This window comes from Malus domestica, chromosome 09 (genome assembly GCF_042453785.1).
Source record: "Malus domestica chromosome 09, GDT2T_hap1".
Classification (NCBI taxonomy): domain Eukaryota; kingdom Viridiplantae; phylum Streptophyta; class Magnoliopsida; order Rosales; family Rosaceae; genus Malus; species Malus domestica.
In genome coordinates, this window is record NC_091669.1 from 17,855,260 (window position 1) to 17,882,799 (window position 27,540).

At 34.4% G+C, this 27,540-nt stretch overlaps 2 protein-coding genes across 2 annotated transcripts; both read left to right on the top strand.

Annotated features, from left to right (window-relative positions):
- Positions 1-5,396: 5,396 nt before the first annotated feature.
- Positions 5,397-9,479, top strand: LOC103443730 (acid phosphatase 1-like). Its single transcript, XM_008382620.4, has 3 exons — positions 5,397-7,144; positions 8,435-8,644; positions 9,076-9,479. The coding sequence occupies exons 1-3, from the start codon at positions 6,708-6,710 to the stop codon at positions 9,251-9,253; spliced, it is 825 nt and encodes a 274-aa protein (XP_008380842.3). The 5' UTR covers positions 5,397-6,707; the 3' UTR covers positions 9,254-9,479.
- Positions 5,497-6,381, top strand: LOC139187809 (uncharacterized). The gene has a single exon (XM_070804406.1). It carries the CDS (start codon positions 5,497-5,499, stop codon positions 6,379-6,381), a length of 885 nt encoding a protein of 294 aa, XP_070660507.1.
- Positions 9,480-27,540: the final 18,061 nt, after the last annotated feature.

The following is a 27,540-nucleotide window of genomic DNA, read 5'->3' on the forward strand; positions in this document are numbered from 1 at the left end:
GGGCACGTTTGAATGATGGATTACAGGTTCAACTGTTCAAGCGATAGTAAACATCTTTGAATTAGCAAGAGGTATGCTTAATGTTAATCCTTGAAAGAATTATGAATTAAGAGAGATTTGACAAGATTATACCAATTACCAGAAATATATGCAACTCGATTAATATAAGACTCAATTTGACAAAGAAAAAGGATTAATGTAAGACTAAATATGTGAACGTGGTAGGCGTGTGTGTGTGTGTATATATACACACACAGATAGAGAACCTTATCTTTTTATATGCGGCTTGTTATGCATGCATGTTATATAATTATGCATATAATATCATCTCTTTTGACGTCTATTCCTTCCATTTTAAGCTTTTTAATAAGGGAAATACTTTTTAAACACTTGTTTAGCCTCACACACAACTCTGTTTAATTTAGATTATTGATTTCGTTTGACTTATACAATTCGATGATCATAAATAAAAAAGTGTATATGAGAACCTAAAAAATAAGTGTGAAAATTACTTTCATTATGTGATGGAATTTTATTGTTGTGCATCGATACCATTCGTTGTGTGATATAAAAGATGCTTTAATTTTAGGCTTTAATAAGCTCTTACCATTACCTTTCAATTATATAATACATAACTTTTTTATGAAAAGTGAGAGAGGGTATTGATGTGATTTATATACATACAAGGGATAGTTTATACTAATTTATACTACGAGGAGAGAGAGATTTTGAACATGAAACGCAATGAATTGAAGAGAAATATCATAGCCACCATAGTTGTGTTAAGAATATTCAACTTCCATCTATTACAATGAAAAGAATGGAAATTAGGAAATTCCTACATCTATATTTATTTGAAAGTAATTCCCTTTTCATTTTTATTTTACTTTAGTTGTTTTTTTTATTTTTTTATTTTTTTTAATTTTTTTTTGTTATTGTTGTTGTAATGATGTATCTTATTGTATGCAATTCTTTCTTTTTATTCTGAAAATATATGCAATATTTTTATTAATTTTATACTAAATCTTTTACAAGTATGCAACTCTTGCCACTTTTGTCGGGAGCATTTTTGCTCACCACTATAACTATAGTGTATAATCACTATACATCTAATTATTTATCATGTGTTATTTTATCTTTCTAGTTTTCACATTAAATGTTACTTTTAAATTTTTTAAAAAACTTTACTAAGGTTTAATGAAAGAACACTTAACAAATAATTAGATATATAATGAACATACACTAAAGTTTGGACGATAGCAAAAATGTAATGGCATTTGGAGAATTAAATAATTTATGAATTATTATTTTCAAAAAAGCATATGCTGACCAATTATTATTTTCAAAAAAGTATATGCCATTGCCAACAGACAGTGATACTTTCTTGGGTAAGCAAACAACAACATATATTATTAATATTTATGGTACGTTTTGCATATGGCAATATATTATTACATTATTACTTATAAGTCCCTTTGCCTTTTGGAGTTCTCTGTTTGGTTGATTTCAACTTTTCTTGCATGAGTTGGTCAAATAAAACATAAAACTGCTTTTATTTTAACAAAAAAAAATATTATCTACATTAAGAGGGAAGGTATGAATTTAGCTTCATAATGAACTAACAATAATATGACTCAAACTAGTATTTGACGAGAATCAAACTTAAGACCTCTCACTTACAAGTGAAAGAGAATATCACTAAATCGTTGTACTAAGTGGCAAACAAAAAACGCCGTTAATATTGTAACATTGATGTGAAAATGTGAAACGTGGGAACGGTAATGAAAAAGAGACTCACAAAAGAGAAATGCTAAGAAGACTCTTTCAAAGTGAGACTTTCTATGACTCTCTGTCACCTCACAATTTACCATAAAATCTCATGCGAACATTATAAAATATTATGCAAAAAACATGAGATAACAAAGAGTTTATAGAGAGTCCTACTTTTGAAAGAGCTCATTAGTATTTTTTTTAACAAACGATATTATCTACATTAAGGGGATGTGAGCTTAGCCTCACAATGGGCTAACAATAATGTGGTTCAAATTCACCTTTGGCAAGAATCGAACATAAAATCTCTCATTTACAAATAAAAAGAAATACCACTAGACTAGCTCCTTAGCATTTATCTTCACAAATTTGAAAAACATTGGGCCCAATGCCCTAGAAAGGCTAGTTCCAGAACCACACGCACATTTGAAAAATATTAAAAAAAAGAGCACATCACGCACACATTTTAAGTTTATGGTAATTATAACAAAATTCCGTCAATTGGCAATGTGGTGTAAAAAATATTATAAAATATTGTGTAAAAAACATGAATAACAAAGAGTTCATAGAGAGTTCCATTTTTGAAATAGCTTCTTAGCATTTTTTTTAACAAACGATATTATCTACATTAAGGAGGATGGGAAGTGGGCTTATCTTCATAATGGGCTAGCAATAATATGATACAAATTAACTTTTGGTGAGAATCAAACCTAAGACATCTCACTTACAAGTGAAGAGAAATATTATTAGACTGTAGTACTAAGTGGTAGCTATATCATTAGCATTTATCTTCACAAATTTGAAAAACATAGGGCCCAACGCCCTAGGACCACGTGCACCTATAAAGGCCAGTGTCCAGGACCACGCACACATTTGAAAAATATTAAAAAAAAAAGCACATCACGGGCACATTTTAAGTTTATGGTTATTATACCAAAATTTTGTCAATTGGCAAGGTGGTGTGCCACCATGACGAGGAATATACGCTATTGAGCACTTAACAAACTTAGTCATCAACTCCCTAATATCAGAAGCAATAAAACCAAGACTTGTGAGTAATCTATAGTTCCTCCTTTGCAAGCTTCAACTGCTTTCACCAAGTCCGTTTCAAACTGGACCAAACTACATCCAGTGTGAATAGCAAGCTGCAACCTAACTCTTATCGCCAATAGCTCCACCTATTTCACGAAACAGATCCCTTGGAACCTCCACACACCCGCTGCTCGAAACAAGTCTCCATCACCATGAAGTACTCCTCCCGCGCCACCATCCTTGACCTCTAACTTTGCCGTGCCATCTACGTTTAATTTAAATCACCCTTCACTAGGTGTCATCCACCTATGTGGTTGCGGCTCCTTAACATGGCTAGGGCTGCAATTAGCCTCCTGGAACTCTTGAAGCCAACACAACGCCCGCTTTAGTACCTCCAAAGGCTCAACAAATTTCCCCTTCTAGACCAACCTATTATGCTCCATCCAAAGCGTCCATATCAGCATTAATATTATATCAATATCTACCCCTTGATGTAGTATTCATATTTCATAGATGGGTTTTATCACAAATGGTTCCTGTAATTGACCCTCACTGTCAAGATGGTTCCTGAAATTGAAAATCAATCAATATAGTGTAGCAAATCAATGTGGTTCCTTCATCACAATTCTGTTAAAAAATCTGTTAAGTGCTAATGTAGCCCATAAATGAGTCCCATAAGATTTATGGGTTTTATCACAAATGATCCCTGAAATTAACTCACACCATCAAGATGGTCCTTGAAATTGACCCACACCATCAAAATGGTCCCTAAAATTGAAATCGATGAATGTAGATTTGAAAGTAGGTGTTGCAAATCAATATGATCATTTCGCCACAATTCTGTAAAAATTTTGTTATGTGCTGATGTGAGTATAATAATTAATTAAAAAAGTTGCCAAATACTTTTTTGCACAATAGAATTTTTTTATAATAGGATCTACTCTGAAGAGAGATCCCTTCCATAAATTCTCAAAAGCACAAGGCTTAACCAAGGCCTAAGATGGGGTTTGAAAAAGTTTTCAACCAACAATAGATGCGCCTTGGTTATAACCTCATTATCTCAATGAAAACATCCCCGTTCTTTGAGTCACCAGACCACAGGGAAGTGCCGAACAAACTCTCCAAGATTAAAGTTGTGAGGATGTTGATCCCCTAATGTCTCAGAAATTGTTGCCAATCAGCCAAGCCGTCACCAAAGTTGATCTCAATCCAAGTCCAATTCGGTGGAGGGTGTCGAAGTGTGTAAAGTTAGATGTATTGAGATTTTATTTTATAGAATAGACAGCGAATGAGGTAGAGGAATGTGGACTGTGATTAGAAGTAATTGTAGGATTGGGCTTTTAGGTTTACAATTTTTTATTAACAATTAAATTATTAAACCTGTTTGTATTTTTTTTTTAAATTTAATTAGACTTGTGTGATCCAATTATGTGTCACATCAGAACATAACAGAATTGTGACAGAATGAGTACATTGATTTGGGACACTTATTTAAGGGACTACATTCATCGATTTTCAAATTTAGGGACCACTTTGATGTCAAATGTTAATTTCAAAGACCATTTTGATGTTGCGGGTCAATTTCAAGGACCATTTGTGAGAAAATAGGACATATGAGACTCATTTATGTGCCACATCAGCACTTAACATAATTTTTAACAGAATTGTGACAGAAGGATCACATTGATTTGCAACACCTATTTTCAGGTACTACATTGATTGATTTTCAATTTCGGGGACCATCTAGATGGTGATGGTCAATTTCAGGGACAATTTGTGATAAAAACCCTTTCATAAATAATACAATTAGTAATATTCATTTTCACTTGTAAGTAAAATATTTAAGTTCAAATTTCATAAATAGTGAGTTTAATACTAATTTATTCTTCCATCTTTTAGTGTAAATATATCTTTACATCATACAAAAAAAAAAAAACCCGATCCTTATAATTAATTTCTAAAACAACTCAAGGTCTTGTGCATCTTAGCCATTGTGATTCCTGAATTTTATTCGAATTGGAGTTTGATCCCAAAACTAGAAATTTATGAGTATTGAATTGTAAAGTTGTCACGATCTGAAGCAATATTCCTTTTAGATGACACCAATTAAGTGGAAAAGTTCAAGCACTAATATTAATAGTTTTTGGGAAACTATTAATGACACCATTGTTAGCACAGCGGTTGATTTCTCCAGGGGTTCTATCATGCTGAACCATATTAATAAAACACATATTGCCCTTATTCCTGAAGTTCCCAATCCTGAAAATACTAGCCTGTATCGCCCCATTAGCCTTTGCAATAACTCTTACAAGATTATATCCAAGATAGATTGGAGTCGTTGATTAACAAAGAGAGGAGAATGTGGAACTTGGAGGAGATTGTGCATATTCTATCAGCTTGTGATATTGACCTTATTTTAACCATACCCTTGCACAATATTAGTGAATCTGACAGGTTGGTATGGCCTTGGAATCTAAATGGGCAATATTTGGTTCGAAGTGGTTATCATTAGGCAATGTTGAAGCATGCTAGCGACCCTCCTTGTATTAATTCTCGCCAATCCCACCACGTGGATCCGAAACTATGGAAGTTAATATGGAATATGAAGGCAGTACAAAAATCAACAACTTTCTATGGAGAGCTATTTCAAATGCCATTCATACAAAACACAACCTCTTATCTTGACACATTGGCATGGATCCTAGATGCTCATTTTGTGGTACAGAGGATGAAACCTTAGAAAATATTGTTCTCAAGTGCCCGTGGGTGCACTATGTGTGGTATGACTCTCGCTTAAGTTATCACCCCAATAATCAAGGAATTACCTCTCTTGATCGCTGGCTTCTATGCATGGCTACGATAGGATCTTCATCTTTAAGGGATACTATTTGGTTATATGTTGGGGTGATATGCTGGGAGATTTGGAAAGAACGATGTCATGCAATTTTCATGAAGGTGGCTCCCAACCCCATATTTGTCTTAGCAAGATGTAACAGTAAGTACAATGACATAACAAATATACACACCAGGCTCCCATCAATTGTTAGTCAAGAGGATCATTATATTCATAGGTGGATCCCTCTAGTGGACCGGAACGTAAAGGTTAACGTTGATGGGGCTTGGAACTCTTCCATGATGGAAACTGGAGTGGGAGTTGTTATTCGAAATTCTAGTGGTGAACTTATTTGCGGTGAGTCCAGTTTCTTGAAGAGAGCTTCAGTTGAAGAGGTTGAAGCTGAAGCAGTATTAACAGGGATGAAACTAGCTTCAACAAAAAACTTCCAGCATGTTATGATTGAGAGTGATTCTATAGTGGTCATAGAGGCCATCAATTGTCCTTCTCACAGCAAAATATGGAGAATTTACCCCATTATCGTTGAGATTCGACGATTGGCATCTCATTTTTCATCGGTAACTTTAACTCGGACATCAAGGTCCTCCAATCGAGCAGCTCATTTGGTAGCTGCACTTGGCAACTCGAGGGTGAGACACTTCCAATGGGCTTCAATGCCTCCTCCCTCCTTGGTTCTGGTACTTTCACATGATGGACTCCTTTGTCCTCCGTCATTGGTAGTCTGATGATGGCTACTCCATTGCCATCCTCTATTTTTTTGTATGCCTTGATGGCTTTTTGTAGCTAGTGTTATCTTCTCTTCCTGAGATTTACTTTCTCTGTATGTTTGGTATCACTATGTATCCCCATCGGGGATCAGAGTTTCTGTGACTCCACTTGTACTTGTTCTCTTTTTCAATATATTTCCTCATTTTTCCAAAAAAAAAAATATTCCTCTAATTTTCACTTATAGTACACCAGCATAACTAAGGGGCACCCACGTAATTATCCTTAAAACCAAAGGTCAATGTCTTGATTAAACCCTATTTAAAGAAGGAAACTTATCAATCTAATGCAACGAAGTCTCCACTCACCAAAACCCGCACATACCATGGAAAGATTGCCAGGAGTATTACTCTTCCTTCTTGCCATATTTTTCTCAACAACTCAAGCTTATGAGCCACTTATAAACCACCATATCCATCTCCTCAGGCCGAAATCCGGGGCGGGTGGCAGCAGCGTTCCCGGCGTGTCTTGCCTGAGTTGGCGTTTGGGGGTGGAAGTTAGGAACATTATCAACTGGAAGACTGTTCCGGCACAGTGTGAAAGCTACGTTGGGCACTACATGCTTGGGCACCAGTACAGGAAGGACTCAAAAGCGGTCACTGATGTGGCTTGGCTCTATGCTAAGAGCCTCAATCTTACAAAGGATGGCAAGAACGTTTGGGTCTTTGATATCGATGAAACTACACTCTCTAATCTACCGTATTATGCTCGTCATGGATTCGGGTAAGTTGCTAATTGAGTAAATATTACCAAAATCGTGATATTAATTTTCTTTTATGCAAGCAATTTCTTTAACGTTTATATAATAATTCATCAAATTTTTTCTTAAGAAAATGTTAATTATGTTCAATAATGGTAATATTTGTGGATAAATTGGTCGGACTCATTGGCCGGCTTGACTTCTTTGTCCTTAACATATTCATTCGTACCGTTCAAATATGAGGGAATGAAAGAGAAGGAAAAAACGAAAGAGAGAGAATTATACTCATTTTTTTTTCTTCAGATCGGGGATTAATATATGAAAACCCACGAGTGTATGTACGCTGCTTAACATTGTAAATTAATTATGGAGTTCTTTATTTCTATTTTTTGGTTCGTTTCTCATTTTTATACTACATACATTCAAATTGTCAAATATTAAATTATAATAAAAAATTTCAACAAAAACTTGTAGTAACCTATGATATATTATATTTATCGCCTTCATGATATTATTCACTATTTTATTAATGTTGAAATAAACAATAATAAGGACCCTTCACGGGTTTTGCGTTTTTTTTTCTATAAGGGGGACCCCCCTAGGATTGCATAATGCTTGTTTGATAAATAAACGAATAATGAAGTTTATATAACGCAAATTGTTTGATTAATAAAAGAATAATAATGTATGAAACTCAGCGGAAAACAATCATACTTATATATCTTAGTGCGGATTCGACTACCATTCATTCTCTCATTTCTCATTTAACTCACTAACATTATAACTCTACTGTATAAAACTCGCTTATATGTTAATAATGTGACCAATAATGTGGTACCTAAGCTCTTAGCTAGTCTAAATTTTTTATTGTGACGGAGAATGAGTGGTACACCTGTGTTTTTATATAAATGGTAGAAAATTTTATTTTTTAAGTTATTAACTTTTTAACATACATATTATATCATTTGTATAGTAATACGTGATGTATCAACTCGTGTGTACTGAAAAATCTCTCCTAACTAACAAATATATTTCAAAGATTTTATTAAATATAAAGCATGAGGATGCACATGACCCAACGCATAATAGAAAAATAAAGTAGCAATAAATCAAAGAAGTTGATCATCCAAATGGAAATTTTGCTAAAAAGCAAAACAATAATTGAGAAATCTTAGAAATACAATCTTTTTAGATAATGTAGATTATTGGCAAATCACATGATGAATTAATTAATGAAGAAGTTTGTTGTTGTTTGGTAGGGTTTAATTAGCACTCATAGTTTAAATAGCATTTTTGGGAATTAATATTTTCAGGACGGAGGTATACAATTCCACTTCATTCAATGAATGGGTGTTGGAAGGCACAGCCCCAGCTTTGCCCGAGAGTCTTCAGCTGTACAAGAAATTGTTGAAACTTGGAGTCAAGGTCGTGTTCATAACAGGTAGAGGAGAAGATCAGAGAAGTGTCACAATCACCAATCTCAAAAATGTCGGATATCACACCTGGGAGAAGCTTGTCTTAAAGTAAGCATCTACCAACGAGTTAACTTAACACTTGACGAATAGTGGTTCAACCCTAATTTTTTCTATTTCCGCGTGCATACATCTTGACCTACTTTAACCCTATATCAGTATATCTTGCCTATTTTTTAACTTTTCATGGAAAAAATCAACCTGAATGTATTTGTGGTCCTCCAAATGGTTCCTAGCAAACATACATTTTTTTGTTGCTGTATTGCAGTTTCGAGGAGGGCTAGTGATAGAAATCAAGGGCTAGTGTTAGAAATCAAGCGCTCTTCTGGCCCTCCTTATCCGAATTCGAGGATTCCCTACCTCATATTCTTATTCCTCCATCATAACCCTACCTATCTATTGACTGTTCATAGCAAAACTACATTTTATTGTATATATTGTTTTTATTGCCGTCTAAATTTAAGTAACATTTTTGGTTGCAGGGGATCAGCTTATTCTGGGAAGACATCGTACGAGTATAAATCAGCAGAGAGGGAGAAGCTTGAGAAGAGTGGATTCAGAATAATTGGGAACATGGGCGATCAATGGAGCGATATATTGGGGACAAGTGTCGGCAACCGGACCTTCAAGTTGCCTGATCCGCTCTACTACATTAGTTGATCACTGGTTTTTTGCTTTTCTGCAAGCGTTGAATAATTGATTGAGGTTTTACTTGAGTAAATAAAGGGGGAAAATGTCAATGTGCTGGATAAATGGTACTCTTAAGTGAAATTTGACCAAATGTAAGCACTTTTTCTTCTTTGCTTTGAGGAGAAACTGTAGACGCTTTTGGCTTACCTGATGTAAGTGAGTTTGATTATATTGTTAGCAACGCATTTAATTGTCATGAAGTGCACTTAATTTTCTACAAGTAATCTCAAATGGAACTTTAAAATGAACAACTAGAAAGCAAATCATGCTAAAAATAAAAAATTAGTCTACATTGAAGGATATAAAAGAGACAAAAAAAAAAAAAAAAAACAAGACAAATCACCAATTAATTAAACAGTTGCAGTTAACCTTTACTATCCTTGGTACAAATTATACCTATGAAGTAAATACAATCTTTCAATTTTTATACATTACTGCCTAAAGTTTTAAAATGTTATACGTGACAATTACATCTCATCGTGGATACGAATAAATTATTAATGTGACAAATATAGAGCCCATTTCTAGAATCTAAACCCAATCATACCACAATGCAACTCAATTTTGGTTTGACACAAGTTGCACTCTTAAAGTAAGACTCGCTCCGATTTAAGGTTAAATGCAGTTTAAGACTTGAGCAAGATTCTCTTCTATTGAGAGCTATTCTCACCGCCTATGTGAGTTTACAGATTCGAAAAATCAATTAGCCGCCAGCCCTTGCTTTAGCAAGGGTTGGTGGCAACCCTGGTTTCCTTTCGATTTCCTTTCTTTGTGTGTTTATCAGCATAATTTTCCTCCTATTCTTCTACCAAATTTCCTCCTGACCCCAAACCTCAACTCCTTCGTCATATAGACCGGAAAGCCCCCAATTCCAACTTTCCTTCTCCTATTCTCCGCACTATTTGTTCAATTACATGTCTTCAAACAATTCATTTTCTTCCTTTCCATTATGGCTTTCTCATCCCTTTGTTTCCTCCATCCTACATCCTTTCCCCTTTTTCCATTGGATCCATCACCTCTTGACCCACATGCACTGTTGTGTTTTGTCCAAGATCTTTGGGAGGGTGTGTAGAGCTTTGTCGAAGATCCAACACTTAATTTATTAAATTATATATAATGAATTGATTGAATGAAAAATTTCAGTAAAATCAACAAGAAACAAACTTGTTTATCGGATTCGGGTTTAGATTCGAATTCAGAGCTAGCATCATCTTTGGCAAGGGTACTAGGGACTAATCGTTGCTGTAGGGCTTTGGAGATCTTGAAATCGATGGAGGCGGCTGCACTGGAGCTGGGGTTGAAGGGACAGCGGGTTCAATCGGGTTTGGTGTCCAGAAGAGGAGGTGGGAATGATTAACAGAAAAAATGATGGAGGATTTGACATTACAATAAATTCGTAAGATGATGTATGACATTGTAGTTTTTTTTTTTAATAAACGATATTATCTACACTAAGAGAGAGGGGATGGGTTTAGCCTCACAATGAGCTAGCAATAATGTGGTTCAAATTCACCTTCGGCGATAATCGAATTTAAGACCTCTCACTTGCAACTGAAGAGGAATATCACTAAAACGTAGTACTAATTAGTTGTAATTTGTAAAATATGAGACATAACATTATGATTCGACTCATAATTAAAGTAATTTTGTATAATTACCATAAAACAGTGATTTCAATTGTTAAAGATTTGAAAATTGTAAATGACTCGATCTCTTTTTGAAAATTACATAAAGTCGTGACAAGTTAAATCACGTGGGTCTCACATGACCATGAATGTATGCAGGAATTTTCAAGCACTTATAATCATATACGTTAGGGACGGGCATTGTTCAGGTTGGATTGGTTTCACAAAAAAATTGCGACCAAACCAATGACATTATAATAGTTTTTCTTTCTTTTGCCTTTTTTTACAATATTGTTGGCCAAAATTCAACATGTCGTCAATCTTCAAAATTTCACTAACATTAAATTCAACATGCTTATCTGGTTACCGCCACTTAAAATTATGCTTCGTACCGAGGGCTGGATGTAGGAATTTCATAAGTGGCACAAGCCACTGGCGAGGAAGGCAAGCCGAGAGCATCAGAAGTGGGGGAGACCTGCGGAGGGATGGGTTAAGTGCAACTTCGTTGGAGCTTGGAACAATAGAAGTAACCGGGGAGGTTTTGGGGTGGTGATTCGAAGTCATTTGAGGGAGTGTCTTGTCCCTGCTGTTGGTCCCATTGAGAGGGCAAACTCTGCATTGCATGCTGAATTCTTTGTAGCTCGTAGAGCTGCAATATTGGTGGGCACTATTTGTACGGTGGAGGGGAAGATTCAGTTCGATGTAGACTCCGTGTTGGTGTTGGCTTCCATGCAGGGGACTGGGGACGACAACTCTGCCTTAGGTCCTATAATCAGTGATCTGGGATGCCTTCTCATGGAGTGGTCGATTCGGTGGTCAGTCATATTCAACGAGAAGGGAACTCGGCAGCCCATCAGCTTGCTCGGATGGAAATTAATAGTGCTCAGGAGGTAATGTGGTTTGAGGAGCCTCTAGATTTGATCCAAGATATACTTCTAGACAAGGGATCGTAATTCTTTTCCATTGTTCATTTGAGGATAGTTCTCTTGTTGTGCAAGACACTCTTTTCCTTCGAGGCCCATTATGCGCACTATCCTCAATTTGTACGAATTCTAATTTACTTAATAAATATCGTATCTTCGCTTCCCAAAAAATAAAAAAACCATTTTTATTTCAACCAGTAAGAGGATACATCTAAAATAAAAACTCAAAACTACAGCCGAACCAATTTATTATATGATTCCATTCGATTTTCAACCATTTGATTATTCTTAAGAAACACTTAGTTGTACCAATGGTTTCTGAACGTTACTCCTAGTTTAATTTTGGTCTCTAAACTCTCATATTAGTTTTTTAGTCTTCGAACTCTACAATGTGTTGTACCATTGATCATTTTCATTAACGCCATCATTTTTTTTTGTTAAATTTAGGAGTATATTAGGAACTTTATCCCACGTCACTAAAAATGAATAAAAAAAATTCTAATAAACCAGAATTTTTTTTGAGTGTAAGAAAATGGAATACATAACCATTTTCTCCGTAGCTTAATATGTGATTTGTTAGTTATTTAAGTCCAACCACAGTTCAATCTCCTTTGAAATCACATTGCCTAATATTTACAAGTTGCTAAATTCCAACCATTTTCATTTTGTATTTTTATAGTTCAATTTTCATTTGTTTTAAGTTTTAGATATTAACTAGATAGTGACGTCCGCGTGTTACTGGGGGATTATAAATTGGATGGATAATTATATTTCTAACATTGCAGTATATAAATTTTAATTAATAAGTGTGCAAAGAAGTAATTTGTCATGATATAGTGAATACTAGTAAAAGAGCCCACGTGTTGCTGCGGGTTTTAAAAGTACATAAAACATGTAAAAAGTTATATTACAATAGTAGAAAATGATAGTAGGCAACAGAAGCAAAGAGCTAGGTGCATAACAAAGCATCAGTAATGCATATTTGAATGAGATAAAAAGAGAGAGATGTTAAAAGAAATCAGATAAAAATTGGTAGAACTAATGTTAGATTGAGTAAAGATAAATGAAATTCTATATGAAAGTGTGCTCTTAATTCAGTATAACATACAATGTCAACTATCTCATGATTTCAGAATCATACTCTTTATATTGTCCGACAATACTATGATTCATAACTCTGAATTAGAGCATGAAATGAGTTGTTCGAGTAATGACACATACTTTTTTTTTTTTTTACCTGGTGACAGAAATTCCATCAGATGTCAGCATGTTATCTTGCTTATTCACATTTTGAATTCATCCTTTAACAACATAGCAAGGCAACCTAATTAAAGCATGAAAAAAGCTTAAGAAAAAAATGTAAATGCTTTCTAAAAAATTCCACTTAAAATTAACTTTCATGAATGTTAGTAAGGTAGAAGAACCTTACAGTATATGCTAATACAGATTATAATTCATTGCAGACTGAAAGAACTCAAATAACCTAAATAAAAAGCCTAACACACTTAAATCATTCAAAATATATAGAAAGGGAGAAATTGGAAGCAACCTGTTGACGTTTACCTCTGCGATTAATTTCCGTCTAGAATCCTACACCACAAAACAAACATTAAAACAACACCTTAGCTAGCCACCATGCTCTCAAAATTCCTCAAATCTCTTATACATCTAGAGAATTGAATATTAGTATGACTACTATGTATTATGTTTCATTGTTGTTTCTTCTCTTTGTTTTCAATTCTTTTGATCATCCCCCAACGAAGTCAAAACGTATTAAATTATTCTAGTCCAATCGAGTATTTTGGAGTTCTATTTATTATTATATCTTTGTAAAGTTTGATTCTCATTTTTCATAATGCATTTTAGTGATCGAAACTGTGTTTATATTTAACTTCCATATTCAAGAGTTAATCTCGCAACCAATCATTCAAATCCTAAAATATACACAAAATCACGAAACTCATTAGGCAAAATTGTAATGAAAATGTCAAAACAATCGAACAACTAATCAATTGTTGGTTTAGCTGATTATATGTATTCTTGTAAGAAATTCTAAAAGTGAACAATTTGGACCATTGATTGACTACGAATTGAAAAATAGGATGATCTTTTGTAGAAAACCTGCATATAGGTGAGTATGTTTGAATTTTGTAAGCAATTTGGTAAAAGCATTCTTTCCTTTAATAAAAAAAGAATTGGTTTACTCAACAAAAAAACAATTGGTAAAAATATTGCTCAAAGGATTGGAAGCTCATAATCATTCGGCTTGTCAGCAAAGGAAGACGGGGTGTTTTATCGAATGTGCAATTGTACAGCTTTATTATCTATCAAATGTGCTAGATCAGAAAGAGAAGCATATGCATCTAGAGAATTGAATATTAGTATCACTACAACGCATTTAGTTTCATGAAAACAAAGCACATTGAATTGAATTACACAAAGAAATAGACAAATAGAAGCAGAGTATACCATCTAAATCTTTGTCCCCCGTCGAAAATCGAGCCAAGTCTCCTGACCAGTTGCCTGTGCCTCCTCTTCTGATCAAAACTAAAGCAAATTCGAAGCGATTTTAGTGAACTCCCAAACCCCTATTAACAGATAGGAAAACCATAATATTATACCTAACACAACTATCAAATAAAGGGAAGATTACTATAATTTCGGCTCCTTTACACAGAAAGTGTACCAAATACCGTGCGACTTTGATTTTTATCCATTTTTTCTTTCAATAATCATGATTCTTATTAACTTACTTATCTCTGCAATCCAGCTTGAAATCCGTCTAAAATCACCTCCACAAACACGAATCTTAAACATGCATTAAGAGAAATCAAATAAAAAATAAAATTCAAAATTTGAGGATTAATCTTACACGATTCTTAAATTACCTTCCATTGGTGGTGATAAGGAGACGCACCGTGCCACAGATCTAACAATATAGAGAAAACACCTACAATCAAATTAAAAAAAAAAAATTGACCACTAATCATCTCAACATAAAAAACTACCAGAAAAAAGTTAAAACATAATTAATAAAAAAAAAACTTAAAAACTCACCAACAAATCTTAGAGGTAAGAAATCCAGCCTCACAAAATCCAACATCAATCGGCACCCATCCAAACCTTTTAAAGGCAAAAAAATCTGCAGGGATTTGAGTTTGGCTGGGTTCGAATTCGTTTGGGGGCAAAATTAGGGTTTGATTTCAAGGGAAGCAGTCGATCCACGGTTTCGTTCAGGACAGATGGGCGGAGAGGCCTGGAAAAGGAGGATTATGCGGGGAATTGAAGGGCGAGATTGATCGCACTTGTTGGAATCGAAGGCGAGATCGCGGCAGGGATGCAGGGCTATGCATGCAAGGGGAAGTCAGGAGAGAAAACGGAAAGAAATATCTTGAACAATCAAAAAGCCAGAGCAGCCAGCAGTGAAAGACAGAGAAATCTCGCTAGCACACCACGTTTGCAACAGGGTTTTTGTTTGTCTGCTTTCCATTTCTCCTCTCTCTTGCCATCTTCTCTGTATTTTGGCTGCTTCCCGCTCTCTTTTTTTTTTACTCTTGGTTCTGTGGTTCTCCGGCTGCCGTTAAGGTTTGTGTGGTCGGACGGTGATGGACTGCGTGGACGATGACTACTACAGCAGCAACAATGATCGATTTCTGGAAAACGGCGGAGAAAAATAGAGGAACTACGTTTTTAGATGATCGGATTGAATTTGAGGCAGAGAGAGGGGAAGGGAAAGAGGGAGGAGGAGAAGCAGAAAAGTGATGAGCAAAATGGAAGACGCTGGAAGCAAATAGAATACAGAAGGGCAAAACTTTGCAGAAAAGTGATGGGCAAAATTTCGGGGGTTTTGTTTGTGTGCTCGGATGCTGTGTGTGGCTGTCTGATTTCGTTCTTTTTTTGCTTTCAGGAAACGCCGGTGTTCTTATTTTGGGGTTTTGCTGAAGGTATATAATTTGTTGAAATATTTAGTTTTTAATATATTAACAATTTTGCTGGGTCAGTTTTGTGTTAGTTTTTTTTTTTGCTTTCGATCTCCTTCTATTTGAGTGGTATACTGGTATACAATTTATTGTCCTAAATTCACAATCTTACACTTCACAGATTTCACCACTCAACCTATACTCAGGTAATCAGTTCGCAGTTGGACTATTTTAATCCTTTCAGTTTTCAGACTCTATAGTGTTAAATCCAGTGTTTTATTTTGATTCTACATTCATTTTGATTTTACTTTTGACTTTCATTCTACGTTCATTTTGATTGAGTTGTTTTAAGGATTTTGCGGGAGGACTCCCTTTGGAATTGCCGAATGCTGTTGTTTGTCGGGTCGGCGCAAGGTCACTTTCTGTCCGCATTGTCTGTATCCAATCCAACCATGATATTGATACTAGCAATGCTGCCCGCGCGATGCTTCGGGCGTGAAATTCAACATGTTCAAATGCCTTCTTAAGCAGTATCATTTTGAATGCACTTAATCAAAGCACAGGTTGCAGCATACCTTGTAATTTGTCCAAGGTGGAATTATTTTGTGATTAGGTATTGGAAAAACAAAGTTTAAACTTGTTATAGAACAATATTTCATTCAAATAGATATGGGATCACATTGACCATAAACTATTACAATATTCCACAGTTCATTACATTAGCATTTCTAGCCATTAGAACCTCGAAGACCCGACTAATCAATGTTATAGAAACTTACCACGAAATTAACAAAAGAGAATAGAAGACTGTAAGCTTCATTCGGTTTCATAGCATATCATATTCATTTAAGAAAACCTCCTTGTAGTTTGTCATTCAACAAATCCTACTCACAGTAAAAATAACAGTAATAACTCATAGGAGCATAAAGTATAACCATTAAATTAAATTCAATAGAACATAAACTATAATGACTACTATATGTATAACTCCATAAATTCCTTACCACGCAAACCTTGAGAGGTCCAATAGGTCTAAAAGTCTCAAACCCTCTCCATATTTAGCTTCAATATTTGAAAACACTGAAAAATGGAGAAAAAACATAAATTCATCAAAATTCCTATCTTATTTACACATATTTACAACTATGTTTACCTTGTTCTTAATTGCTAAAAGAACAGAATAGTTTCTTCAATTGATTCTCAAATGCATTTAATAAGATATCTTAAAAACAAACATATGTTGATCTACCAATGTAAGTGTACCATGAGAAGAAAAACTAAATTTTCAATTGCTCATTTTTTTTTTTTTGAGAAGAAATTTTCAATTGCTCATCAATAATTAAAACTGACATATGTTAAAGGATGCATATGAGAAGAAAGTAGACTTTTCAATTTGCTCATCTCACATTTTTATTAAGTTGATTCACCAAGGTATCAGCCAACATCACATAAGAATATGCATATTCCAAGAGGAATGTGACTAACCAGAGAGATTGGTGATGGCATTTGAGATAGCAAGGGCAGTGCAGACAGCTTTCCCTCATCCAGACATGTCTCCTCCGAGTAACAGCTTTGCGAACCTCTCCATCATTTAAACATCTGCAATCACAAAATAAATACGAAATAATTAAAATTAAAAAAAAAACAAATAAATCATGTTAATTAGAACATGAATTGGTATGTAGAACACGAATCAGATAACAAAATTTTCAGCTGCACATAAATTGGTATGTATTTTCACAGAGTTTTCAGGATGTGAATATTACTGGACATCCCCTAAATTTTCTCAGAATCCAAACAGTGAGCAAGAATTTCCCAGAAGCCCAAATTTAGAAAGAAAAAAAAAACATTTAAACATAAAAAGGAAACAAATAAACTAAACAAAATGAAATACCAGATAAAACACTCAATTAAAAAAAACTAAGCAGAACAAAAAGCCAATGACAAAAAATATGACCATATGTAGCAAATCCAAAGCACATCCCAGAATCTTAATAAAAACAGAGAAATAAGAAGCAGCTTTCAAATAAAAAAAAGACATAAAACTAATTTAATGGTACCTAATTTGGCATGTGGGGGATTCAAATTGGATGTTCATAACTAATAATATTTCACAGTGTTTACAAATAGGTAAACTGTGTCCTAAATCATGTTTGCATATTGTCTTCTACTCTACTCTGTTCAAGTGTATATCGTGTTGGACTCAAACCCAACATTAACCTGCAAAATTAAAGTTAAAATGTTTTTGTTTCGAATGATCTGATACCTGAGAATAGAGAAAGGCCAAAAAGAAGAAACACCCATTCACAAAACCACCCCTTCAAATCAACACACAGTCAGCATGCAGAGAAGGATCGCTTTGGACATAAAGCTTAACACTTTACCTGCAAGCCCGCTGTTTGAGATAAACAACACCAAATCATTGTATCCCTTTAGAAACTTAACAGGATGCTCCACCTTGACCCAATGACCGAAGACATTGCCTTAAAAAAATCGGGGCAATAACACGTGTATTAGAGAAAACAATAGAATAGGTTATAGAGAATATGTTGAAAAATAGGTACCGGTTGTATACTGAAATCAATCATTACAACCCCTCTGGCTCTAAAACATTGAAGAAGAAATATCTGCAGTAGTTTGGAAGCCTGAAACTCCACTCAGAAAGTAGATTAACGTGGGTCAACTACATCTTCATGGTCAGTCTAATTTCTAGTATTACGGGTATTAGATTATTGAAGTGCAATATACACAAATAACCATGTATCAGTAACATAGGAAAAATACGGAAATAATTTCGGGCATACACAATACAGGGGCGTTACAAAGCCTAATAAAAAAGTTCATAACTTCGAATTATCTTATCATACAATTTGGTGGAGCAAAAACTAAACCTACCAACATCAATATGCAGTGTTTGTCATAAAACGACAATTCATATCCATTACCATTATCCTCTAATGCTCTGAGCAATCTTAACGTTGGCCTGCAAATTATCCGGCCCCTCAACTGTGGAGGTATTATATGCTTATTTTGTCAACCAAATAGAGATCAACCTGAGTAAATTTCCGCTTAATTAAGTTCTAAACACTTTAGTAAAATCTAAAGTTAAAAAGAGCAGTTCAATTTGACTAAAAATACATAAAGGAAGAGAGAAAGAACAAAGAGTTGTAGAAAGCCGTAAAATGATACGAAACCCGCAAGTTAAATAAAAAAAAATTTCAAACAAATCTAAAAGCCAAAATTATTTAGAGGATCACTCTCAAATTAATAAAGAAGTTGGGAAATGCTAAGGATGCCCAACTGTTTACATCTTCTCATTACTTTAGTCTAAAGAAAGCATGGGAAATGGCACTGTAGAAATGAATAGTATCAATTTAATTACAACAATGCCATTGCTCTAAGGATTTTGCCTAGGCTTTGTTTTTCTTTTAGGTTTAGTTGTATGGGCTTTTTGCAGGTTTGGGCTGTGATTGGGTTGGTGGGTTTTGTTTGTAGTCGGGTTTTTTGGATGATGGCTGACACGGGCATGCCTAGCCTGCAATGAAGCCAATGAGAAGAGAGGGGAGGTGTGGTGCGATGCGAGAGAGAAGAGAGACAGGAGTCGTCCGATGGCAGAGAGACGAGAGGTGGGTCGTGCGATGCCTGAGAGAAGAGAGATGAGGACTTCTAGAAGGAAAAATTGGAGGAGAGAGGGAGGGGTAGGATAAGCAAAACAATAGGTAGGGCTGCTCGGAATTTGGGTTTTGTTTTTTCTTGGTGAGCTCTGCTTTAGAGAAACGGTGAGGCAGGAAGGGACGCCTAAAGCTATGGTTGGTTTTAGAGATTTGGTTCCAGCTGGAAGCTATCTCTGCAAGCATTGATGAGGATTTCTCCCAGCTGGCTGGTTGCATTCCTTTCAAAGCTAAGTGTCCCTTTTGAACCGAATTTTCCCTTATTTCACTGTTTCTGGTTTGAACTTGCTTAGAAACCTGTTGTTTTTTCCTGCTTTCTTTTCTATTTAATTCTGGTTCGGTTCTTCAACTTTTAGTTGGGAGTGCAAGATTTGATTTTAAATTATTAAATTGGGACATCAAAACATATATTTTGTGTTGCTTTCTTCACTGTCTGATAATACCACTTCCTCTTCATTTCTCTTTTTCTTCCTGTTGTGTTGGTCTTTCAGTGTTATAGCTTCTCTGCCGAAATAGGTTTTCCATTTGTATAAACCTAGGGTTTTGGGTGGTAAAATTGCTTCACACAATTTCTGGGGTTGCGATCGACGGTGGTATGTGCTGTGTTTGGTTTTTCTTTTGATTTTTGCTTGATTTGGATGAAATTGTAACCATTGTTTTTTTGGGTTGGTTCTGATCCTGTGCTAGGTTTTCCTCGCTGAGAGGATATTTTTCATTTTGGTTCCTTCGTTGATCAGTCGCAAATTTGGCAGTGTCTCTGGTGGTCCTCTTATTTTTTGGTTAAATCTCCTTCCGCCAAAAACAATTTCCTTGATATTGTTAGTACTTTGTTCTCCTTCTTCTTCTTTATTATTATATACCTTCTGTTTATTTAACATGTTTGTAAGATTGGTTTATCATTTATGCATGTTTTTATACAATTGTTGCATATTTCATTCATATTTTACATATGTATATGCTTCGCTTTTATCAAGTACGTACTTGAGAGATTGGTAGCTTGATTTTTGGGTGAGTTTTTGTCATCATTTTTTTGTACATCTGGGAACCCCGTTGATAAGTGTTAGATTAGAGTGTGTTTGTAATTTTTTGGAACAAATCAGAGGAATGATTGGAGTTTGGGTAAATTTGATGTTAGGTTAAAATTTCTTTGTAATTTTAGTCTGCTGTGCATTACCCATTCGGAAATCACGCTTGAGCAGTGTGCACCATTGTGCTATTTTGCAAAGTACCAAACCAGGGGAAGAAGATCATTAACACTTTGTTTAGACAGAACCGTTTGTTTTCGCCAAAATCAAAAGGAAAATTTTTTTTTTAACCGAATGGTGTGTTTTCTTTCTTCTTTGTCCATTTTGCCTAAAACATTTAACCAAAACATGACAATTTCACTGAAAAAATCCCATTTCCCTACTTTTAAATGAATTAAGCATGTCATTTTAACACCTCCTATAAAATATTTATGTAAACCAACTAAAAATCCGACTTTTTTCCTACTTTTGAATGAATGAAGCATGCAATTTCAATTTTGTCCATGTGGTCTAAACTATTGAATCAAAACATGACAATTTCATTGCAAAAACCCCATTTTTTCCAACTTTTGACTGAATTGATCATAACATTTTAAGGTTTGCATAAAAGATTATACGAGGCAGCTAAAAATCCTATTGTTTTTCTGCTTATTCATTGAATCGAACATGTCATTTCAAATTAGTAGCTCAATTTTCTTTCTGCTGTTACAATTAGTGGCTTAAGTGTCCCATTTTTTCCTACTTTTGAATGAATTGCGCATAACTGTGAATCGTTTCCTAACAAATCTGTTGAGATATGTTATTTTTGGTAGGAAATTGTGGTTGCTGTTGTTAGAAATAGATTGAATTTTTCTGTTTGGTTTTGATTATAGCTTGTCTTTGAACAAGCATGCTTATAAAGTTGCTGCAAAGTGTTTCCTCCCTTGCTTGACCAGGTAATACAATGTTTCCTCCCTTTATTTCTCTGTTTTGTCTACTATATCCACCAGCCATAAAGCACAAAAGTTGTTCTACTCAACACGCACACGCACACCCAGACACCTCCACAACTGACCACCCGACCTCCATTTCAGCTCAGCTCAGCTCAGATTCCGACCGTCCAAATCAACCACTTTTCCGACCCTTGAATGTCTTAAGGTACTTTTCTGTTCCATTTGGTTCCTTCTTTTGTTGCTTAAATTCATGTGATTAAAGTCTGAAAAAATACAGTGAAAAAGATGCAACTTTTTTATGCCAAATGTGCTTAAAGATTGGACATGTTGTTGAATGTTAGCCATGTAGTTTGAATTGGATATGTGATTGAATATTAGGTATTTAGTTTGAATTGATTTGGATGTGTGGTTTATTGAATTGGAATTTGGATATGTGCTAATTGGAATTGGATATGTTGAAACTTTATATATATCTCAAAAGAAAATAAAAGGAATTCATTCTACATACAGAAGCAAATGATCCAACAATTACATATTTAATTACAACTCCATGAGTGTTTTTGTCAATGATTTGTTGATTTTGTGTGATTTCAGTTGGATGGCTATCATAAAGTCAATCCTCAACTTTGTTCGTGTATATTGAGAGTAAATTAGAGAGCTAAAAGGTAGTAAAGTTTGAATATTTATGTTTAATGTTGTTTTGAGTTTGGATTAATTTTGTTTGTTTGATATTAGAAATTGAGTGATAGGGAATTGGCACTTTTCTTCAACGTTTAACTCAATTCTAATTTTCTGTTTGGTTTCCAAGAAAATTGAGGGAAAAAAGGATAGAAGATTAATGAATTCACTGAATTGAGTGCTTTAAGTCCATTTGTGATTGAAGTTATTCCCTTTGCTTTCATTTCTGGTTTTTTTTTTCTTTTGGGTTTCCAGCACGTTGAGCATGGTAAAATAAATTATTTTGATTTTGGAAGTCTACTTTGTTTTTCAGCTTTAGTTCTTGGGGGAACTGAAAATGTGATTTCATGTATGGTGGTTGTATTTGTTTGTCATTTGAAAGCAATTGAAACAGAGAGAGAGAGAAGGGAGAGGAAAAGGATTTGGTCCTCATTTAATTCTTCTTCTATTACATAGATTCAAAATGTGTTTAGTATCTCATTTCATTGGTGTACCTTTGCTCATTTAACTCAAATTTAATATGATTTGGTCCTCCAATTTCTCTAAATTGCAAACGGATTTATTTTCTTTAGAAATTTCATGAACTCTGGTTGTGGGATGATGCTTGCAGGTGAACTATATGCACGGTCTTTTGGGATGAGTTAGGAAGATCCACCTGAAAACAGCATAGAAGATAGAGAACTGGAATGTTGCTTTGTCTTTTTGTTTGATTTTGATGTTTATATGATCATTGTCTTTTCTATTGATAAAAAATCTTCTGTAACTTCTGAAAATTCATGGTCACCATTGAAAAAAATTGTGATTTGTTCTTAGCCATCATATTTCAAATCAAAATTGGTTTTGTCATGAACAATTCAAATGTTCAGTTCTTTTATTTCAGGGCAATATTTTTTCTTTATCGGTTTATGTAGATCGGGTTGCATTCGATAGTTGATGGATTCATGCCTAGAATCCTACTACTAATTTTGGCCTACATGCTTGACCATTATTTACCGCAGAGATGTTTTGAGATTAAGAGACCTTAGGAAACTATCATACAAGACTATACTTACAATTGAATATCGTTTTTCGAGTTCATAAGAGGAATGTGTTTATGGAAGTTAATATCTTCTTTTTCTTTTGGTGGTTTTCTCACTAGGAAATGCTCAAGTTCTATTATATATTTTTTGTTAATTGAGTTTTGATTTTCACAGTAATTTTACAACCCTGTTCCATCATGATTAAATCTGCCTCGCAGATCTTCCTTCTGTGCCTCCTTCAAAACTCCTATGGTGAGTTCCAAAATATACCCCCAATTGTATTTTCTTCTCTCTCTGTATGCGCTTTTGGGAGGTTCCAATTTCTTGCGTTCTTAAGCTTATGCCTCTGAAGGCACCTTAATTTTGTGTTTAATTTGGGTTTTCTTTTGTTATGAATTCTGAATTTTGTCTTTAATTTGGGTTTTGTAGGTTTAGAATTTAGAATTTGTAAATAATTAACCTTAATTTTGTCTATTATTATTGGGTTTGAGTAAATTTGAACCTTTTGTCTTTGTTCTTTATACTTTTGAGTTCCATATATTAAATACCAAGTTTTTTTTCTTTTAGCATCTTATGAATTTTATGAATTACAACTTTTGCAGTATTTTCCAAGTACATTTTATATACATCCACGGTACGCGCACATGCAATGTCACACAAACACTGTCATGTACTTATACACACAACATATACAATGTATACTCGCACACTTATGCCTTTTTTTTATCACTTGGAAGCTTTTGTTGTTTTTTGTCAGCAATACAAGATACTCTTACACGCTTATGCAGCCCATGCACTCACAGACACAGTACACACATTATTGTTTTTCCTTATTTGATTATTGGGATGCCAAAATTTTAAGAATTTCTGTTTAATTTGATTCTTTGGTATACTTAGTTAGTTAAGGCTGTTCTTAACTTTCTGTTTCCTGATTGAATTTGTTTTGGGTGCACGGTTTGAGGGTAGGGTTGAGGGAACAAATGTGTTGGCTGCAGAGAGAGGCTGGGGTTGATGGATTGTATCTCTCCCTCTCTGTCCCATCTCTTCTTCTATCATTTACCATTTCCTTCCATTTGCGATTGTGTTGGGGGTTTTGTTTATAGCCTGTGATTCTACGTGTGGTTGTTTATTTTTACTTGATCTGAATGCACGTCCAATTGCTTGCCTGCGCACGTCCAATTCATTGATTGCAAAGCAAAATAAACTGGTTGGAGTATCTTCTAATGGGCTCCTGCAATCTTTATAATTGTCTCATTGTCCAGAGGTCAGATGGTTTGACTTAATTTTTTATTGTTTTAATTATGTTTGTGCAATTCTGTTATTGTTTCAAAGTTCCTTGCTATCTCTGTGATTTTGGTTTAACCCAATGTTCTTAATTCTTTATCAGATGTTGTTGGGCATTTAATCTCTGTTATTCTGTTATTGGTTGGTTGGTGTTTTCGTTTGGTTTTCTAATAGTGAACTGTCTCATCCTCCCCAAAATGCTTTAACATGTTTGGTTGATAACTGCACTCTCTAAACGAACTGGACATTTTTACCTTCCATATTTAACAAAATGAGCAACCTTTTAACAATGCAGGAATGCAACTAAGATATTAAGGAAAAATCATGGATATTTACATTCAAACTACAAGTATCATTTGATCATAAATAATTAAATCATGCATTTTCTTTATTAGCCATCCCTTCAAAATTTGATCCAAAACACTGTCAAAATGCATTTTGATTGTGTTTTCTTTAGCTGTTATCTAACTTTTGCAAATCTTCTGCATTTACATTATTAATTTGAGTTTTTAAGATTTTTGACGATGTTATTTTTCAACCTACAAGCTAAAAGATATTTAAAAAAAAAACATAAATATTAACGCCGTATTTAATTTTTGATCCAGGCTAAATAAAATGGTGTGCGAGATTGATCGAAGAGAGCAACAAATTCTAGGAGTGTTAGTAAAAAATTTAAGGAAACTGGTTAAGGCTCGACACGATGAACGAAATCGAGGGACATTAGTGAGATATTATGACACTGCCCCGGGACCAAGTACAACGAGAGCAGCAAAAATACAAAAAACAAGAATGGGTTTGCGTGTTTATGGTAGGGGTGCAAACAAAAACAAATCGGTGGTCCATACCATGTATCCACCTGCAAATCGTAGTAATCTGACAAAAGAAAAGGTTTTGTTGGATAAAAAACCTTTGCAAAGTTTTTTGGGGTTTTTCAGTGGGATTTACAGCTTTGCTCGCTAGAAAAAAGTTGGAGTTCTGTTGCTCTTACTTGCCTTTGCTGCAACGGCCGTTTGGATTTTAAATGTCTAAAGACAGGACCGGTGTTTTAGATAAGATTGACACAATGTTTACTTTTTTTGTTCGGTCATAAGGGTGATAATGTAAACAATTAAGCCTTTAACCGTTTTAAGGAAGTGTTGTTAATACTTTTTTTTTGCACTTTTTTGGTACACTTCTATCTCACTAATGAATGTTTTTTGCTGACCCTTTTATCATTTTAAGGATAAAGTATTGTTGGTACTCTTTTTTCACCTTTTTGCTGCAATTCTATCTTTCTGATTAATGTTTTTAGCTGGCAATAACCTTATTGTGCTAGAATTATGTTTCTCTCCTTAAATTTGTATGCCATTTCTATTGTTGTTAATAGGATCCTTTAGCCAATACTTTTTTGCTGGTTATACACTTTTAAGGCGGTTGTTGTCTTGATGTTTTGGTTTTCTAAGTGAGCGGGCTGTTCTCATCAACGAGTATTTTCAATTGTGTGCCTCTTACTTTTTTTGGCTTAACTTTAAGCTATGATTTTTGGTGCCCTAATGATTTTTTCTCATAATGCATATAAAAACCTTTGACTTTGGTGCTTCTATTGAAGCGAGAAAAACTCATATCTCACTTTTACAATTTGATTAGTGGTTGTTGATTAGATTTACCTAATTCTTTTACTAAGAATTTGGTTTTACGTACTCCATTCGTTTTTCTTCATATAAGTATATAAAAATTGCATCATCAAACTAATTAGAATTATTCAACTTATGGATGAGTTGGCATTGTTAAGTGGTCGTACTTAAACTCAAAACATGTTGGAGTATTTCTATCATTAATAATTTGTATCAAACTCAACGTTTCATAAGAGTCTAAACTGAGAGCTTTGTGAAAAACAATGAAACTAGATCACACCATTTTATATATATTTTATTACATTGCTTATAACACAGGTCAATATTTTGTAAACTAGAACAAAAGTCCATTATGCTGTCTTAAGTATTGCTAAAATTGTTTTATCAAGTGAAATGTAGTTGACGAATACAAAAAATTAACTTAGGAAATCTTAACGATGATTGTTCATGTCACCCTGTTGATAAGTGTCTCCAATGTGATGGATATTTTGTGATGTAAAAGTGTTAGTTTGATGTTGGATTCTTGGTGAACATGTGTTATCCCAAGTGATGGAATCGCATCATGGATTTCTATGTTTCCGTAAACAGATTTTATGAAAACGTTTTCCAACATCTACGAAAACAGACATGGTGAACACAAACTTTAATCTTCAAACTTTCTCAGTGTTGCAGTATCTGGTGATTTAGTTTATCCTGTTAGCCTATTGTAAGATCAACCAAAAATGTTTTGCCTGTTCTTATTGTTTTGCATTATATGCTTTTTTATTGTTAGATCAATTGTGATTTTGTATTATTCGTGTTTGTCCGTGTTAAATTAAATTGTTCATGTACCTTCACTTTTGCATCTAATTAGTCAACCGACAACAAAATTTAAACGTTTTAAATCCTATCTTCAAACTTTCTCAGTGTTGCAGTATCTGGTGATTTAGTTTATCCTGTTAGCCTATTGTAAGATCAACCAAAAATGTTTTGCCTGTTCTTATTGTTTTGCATTATATGCTTTTTTATTGTTAGATCAATTGTGATTTTGTATTATTCGTGTTTGTCCGTGTTAAATTAAATTGTTCATGTACCTTCACTTTTGCATCTAATTAGTCAACCGACAACAAAATTTAAACGTTTTAAATCCTAATCATCTCTATTTAAGACAATGCATTTTTTTTCTAACCTAAAAGCGTTTGATGCATGTCATTTCTTTAAAGTATTGAAACATATATCGTTCCAATTGTATATGTGTTTATATTTTCTCTTTCTTTCTGTAGCTTCTATAATTACTGTTTTAATCCTTGCGGTGATGTATTACTGCTCGATTGGATTTATGTGCAGCTGCAATCCCGTCTCTATATTTGTTAGATTTCTGCAACTTTAAAGAACCATCACCTTCTTCATTTCTGCTTGCTTTTTTGTGGCCTTGCACATGCAATCATCCATGAATCCTTCTTGAATCGTGGTTCCTTTCTTATTTGATATTTATCCTGCTGCTCTTTATCGCTGTTTTTTTAGCAATCATTGCATGCTTTATCCATACTTTTTACCGTTGCAACGGGAAACAACGCTGTCCAGAGAG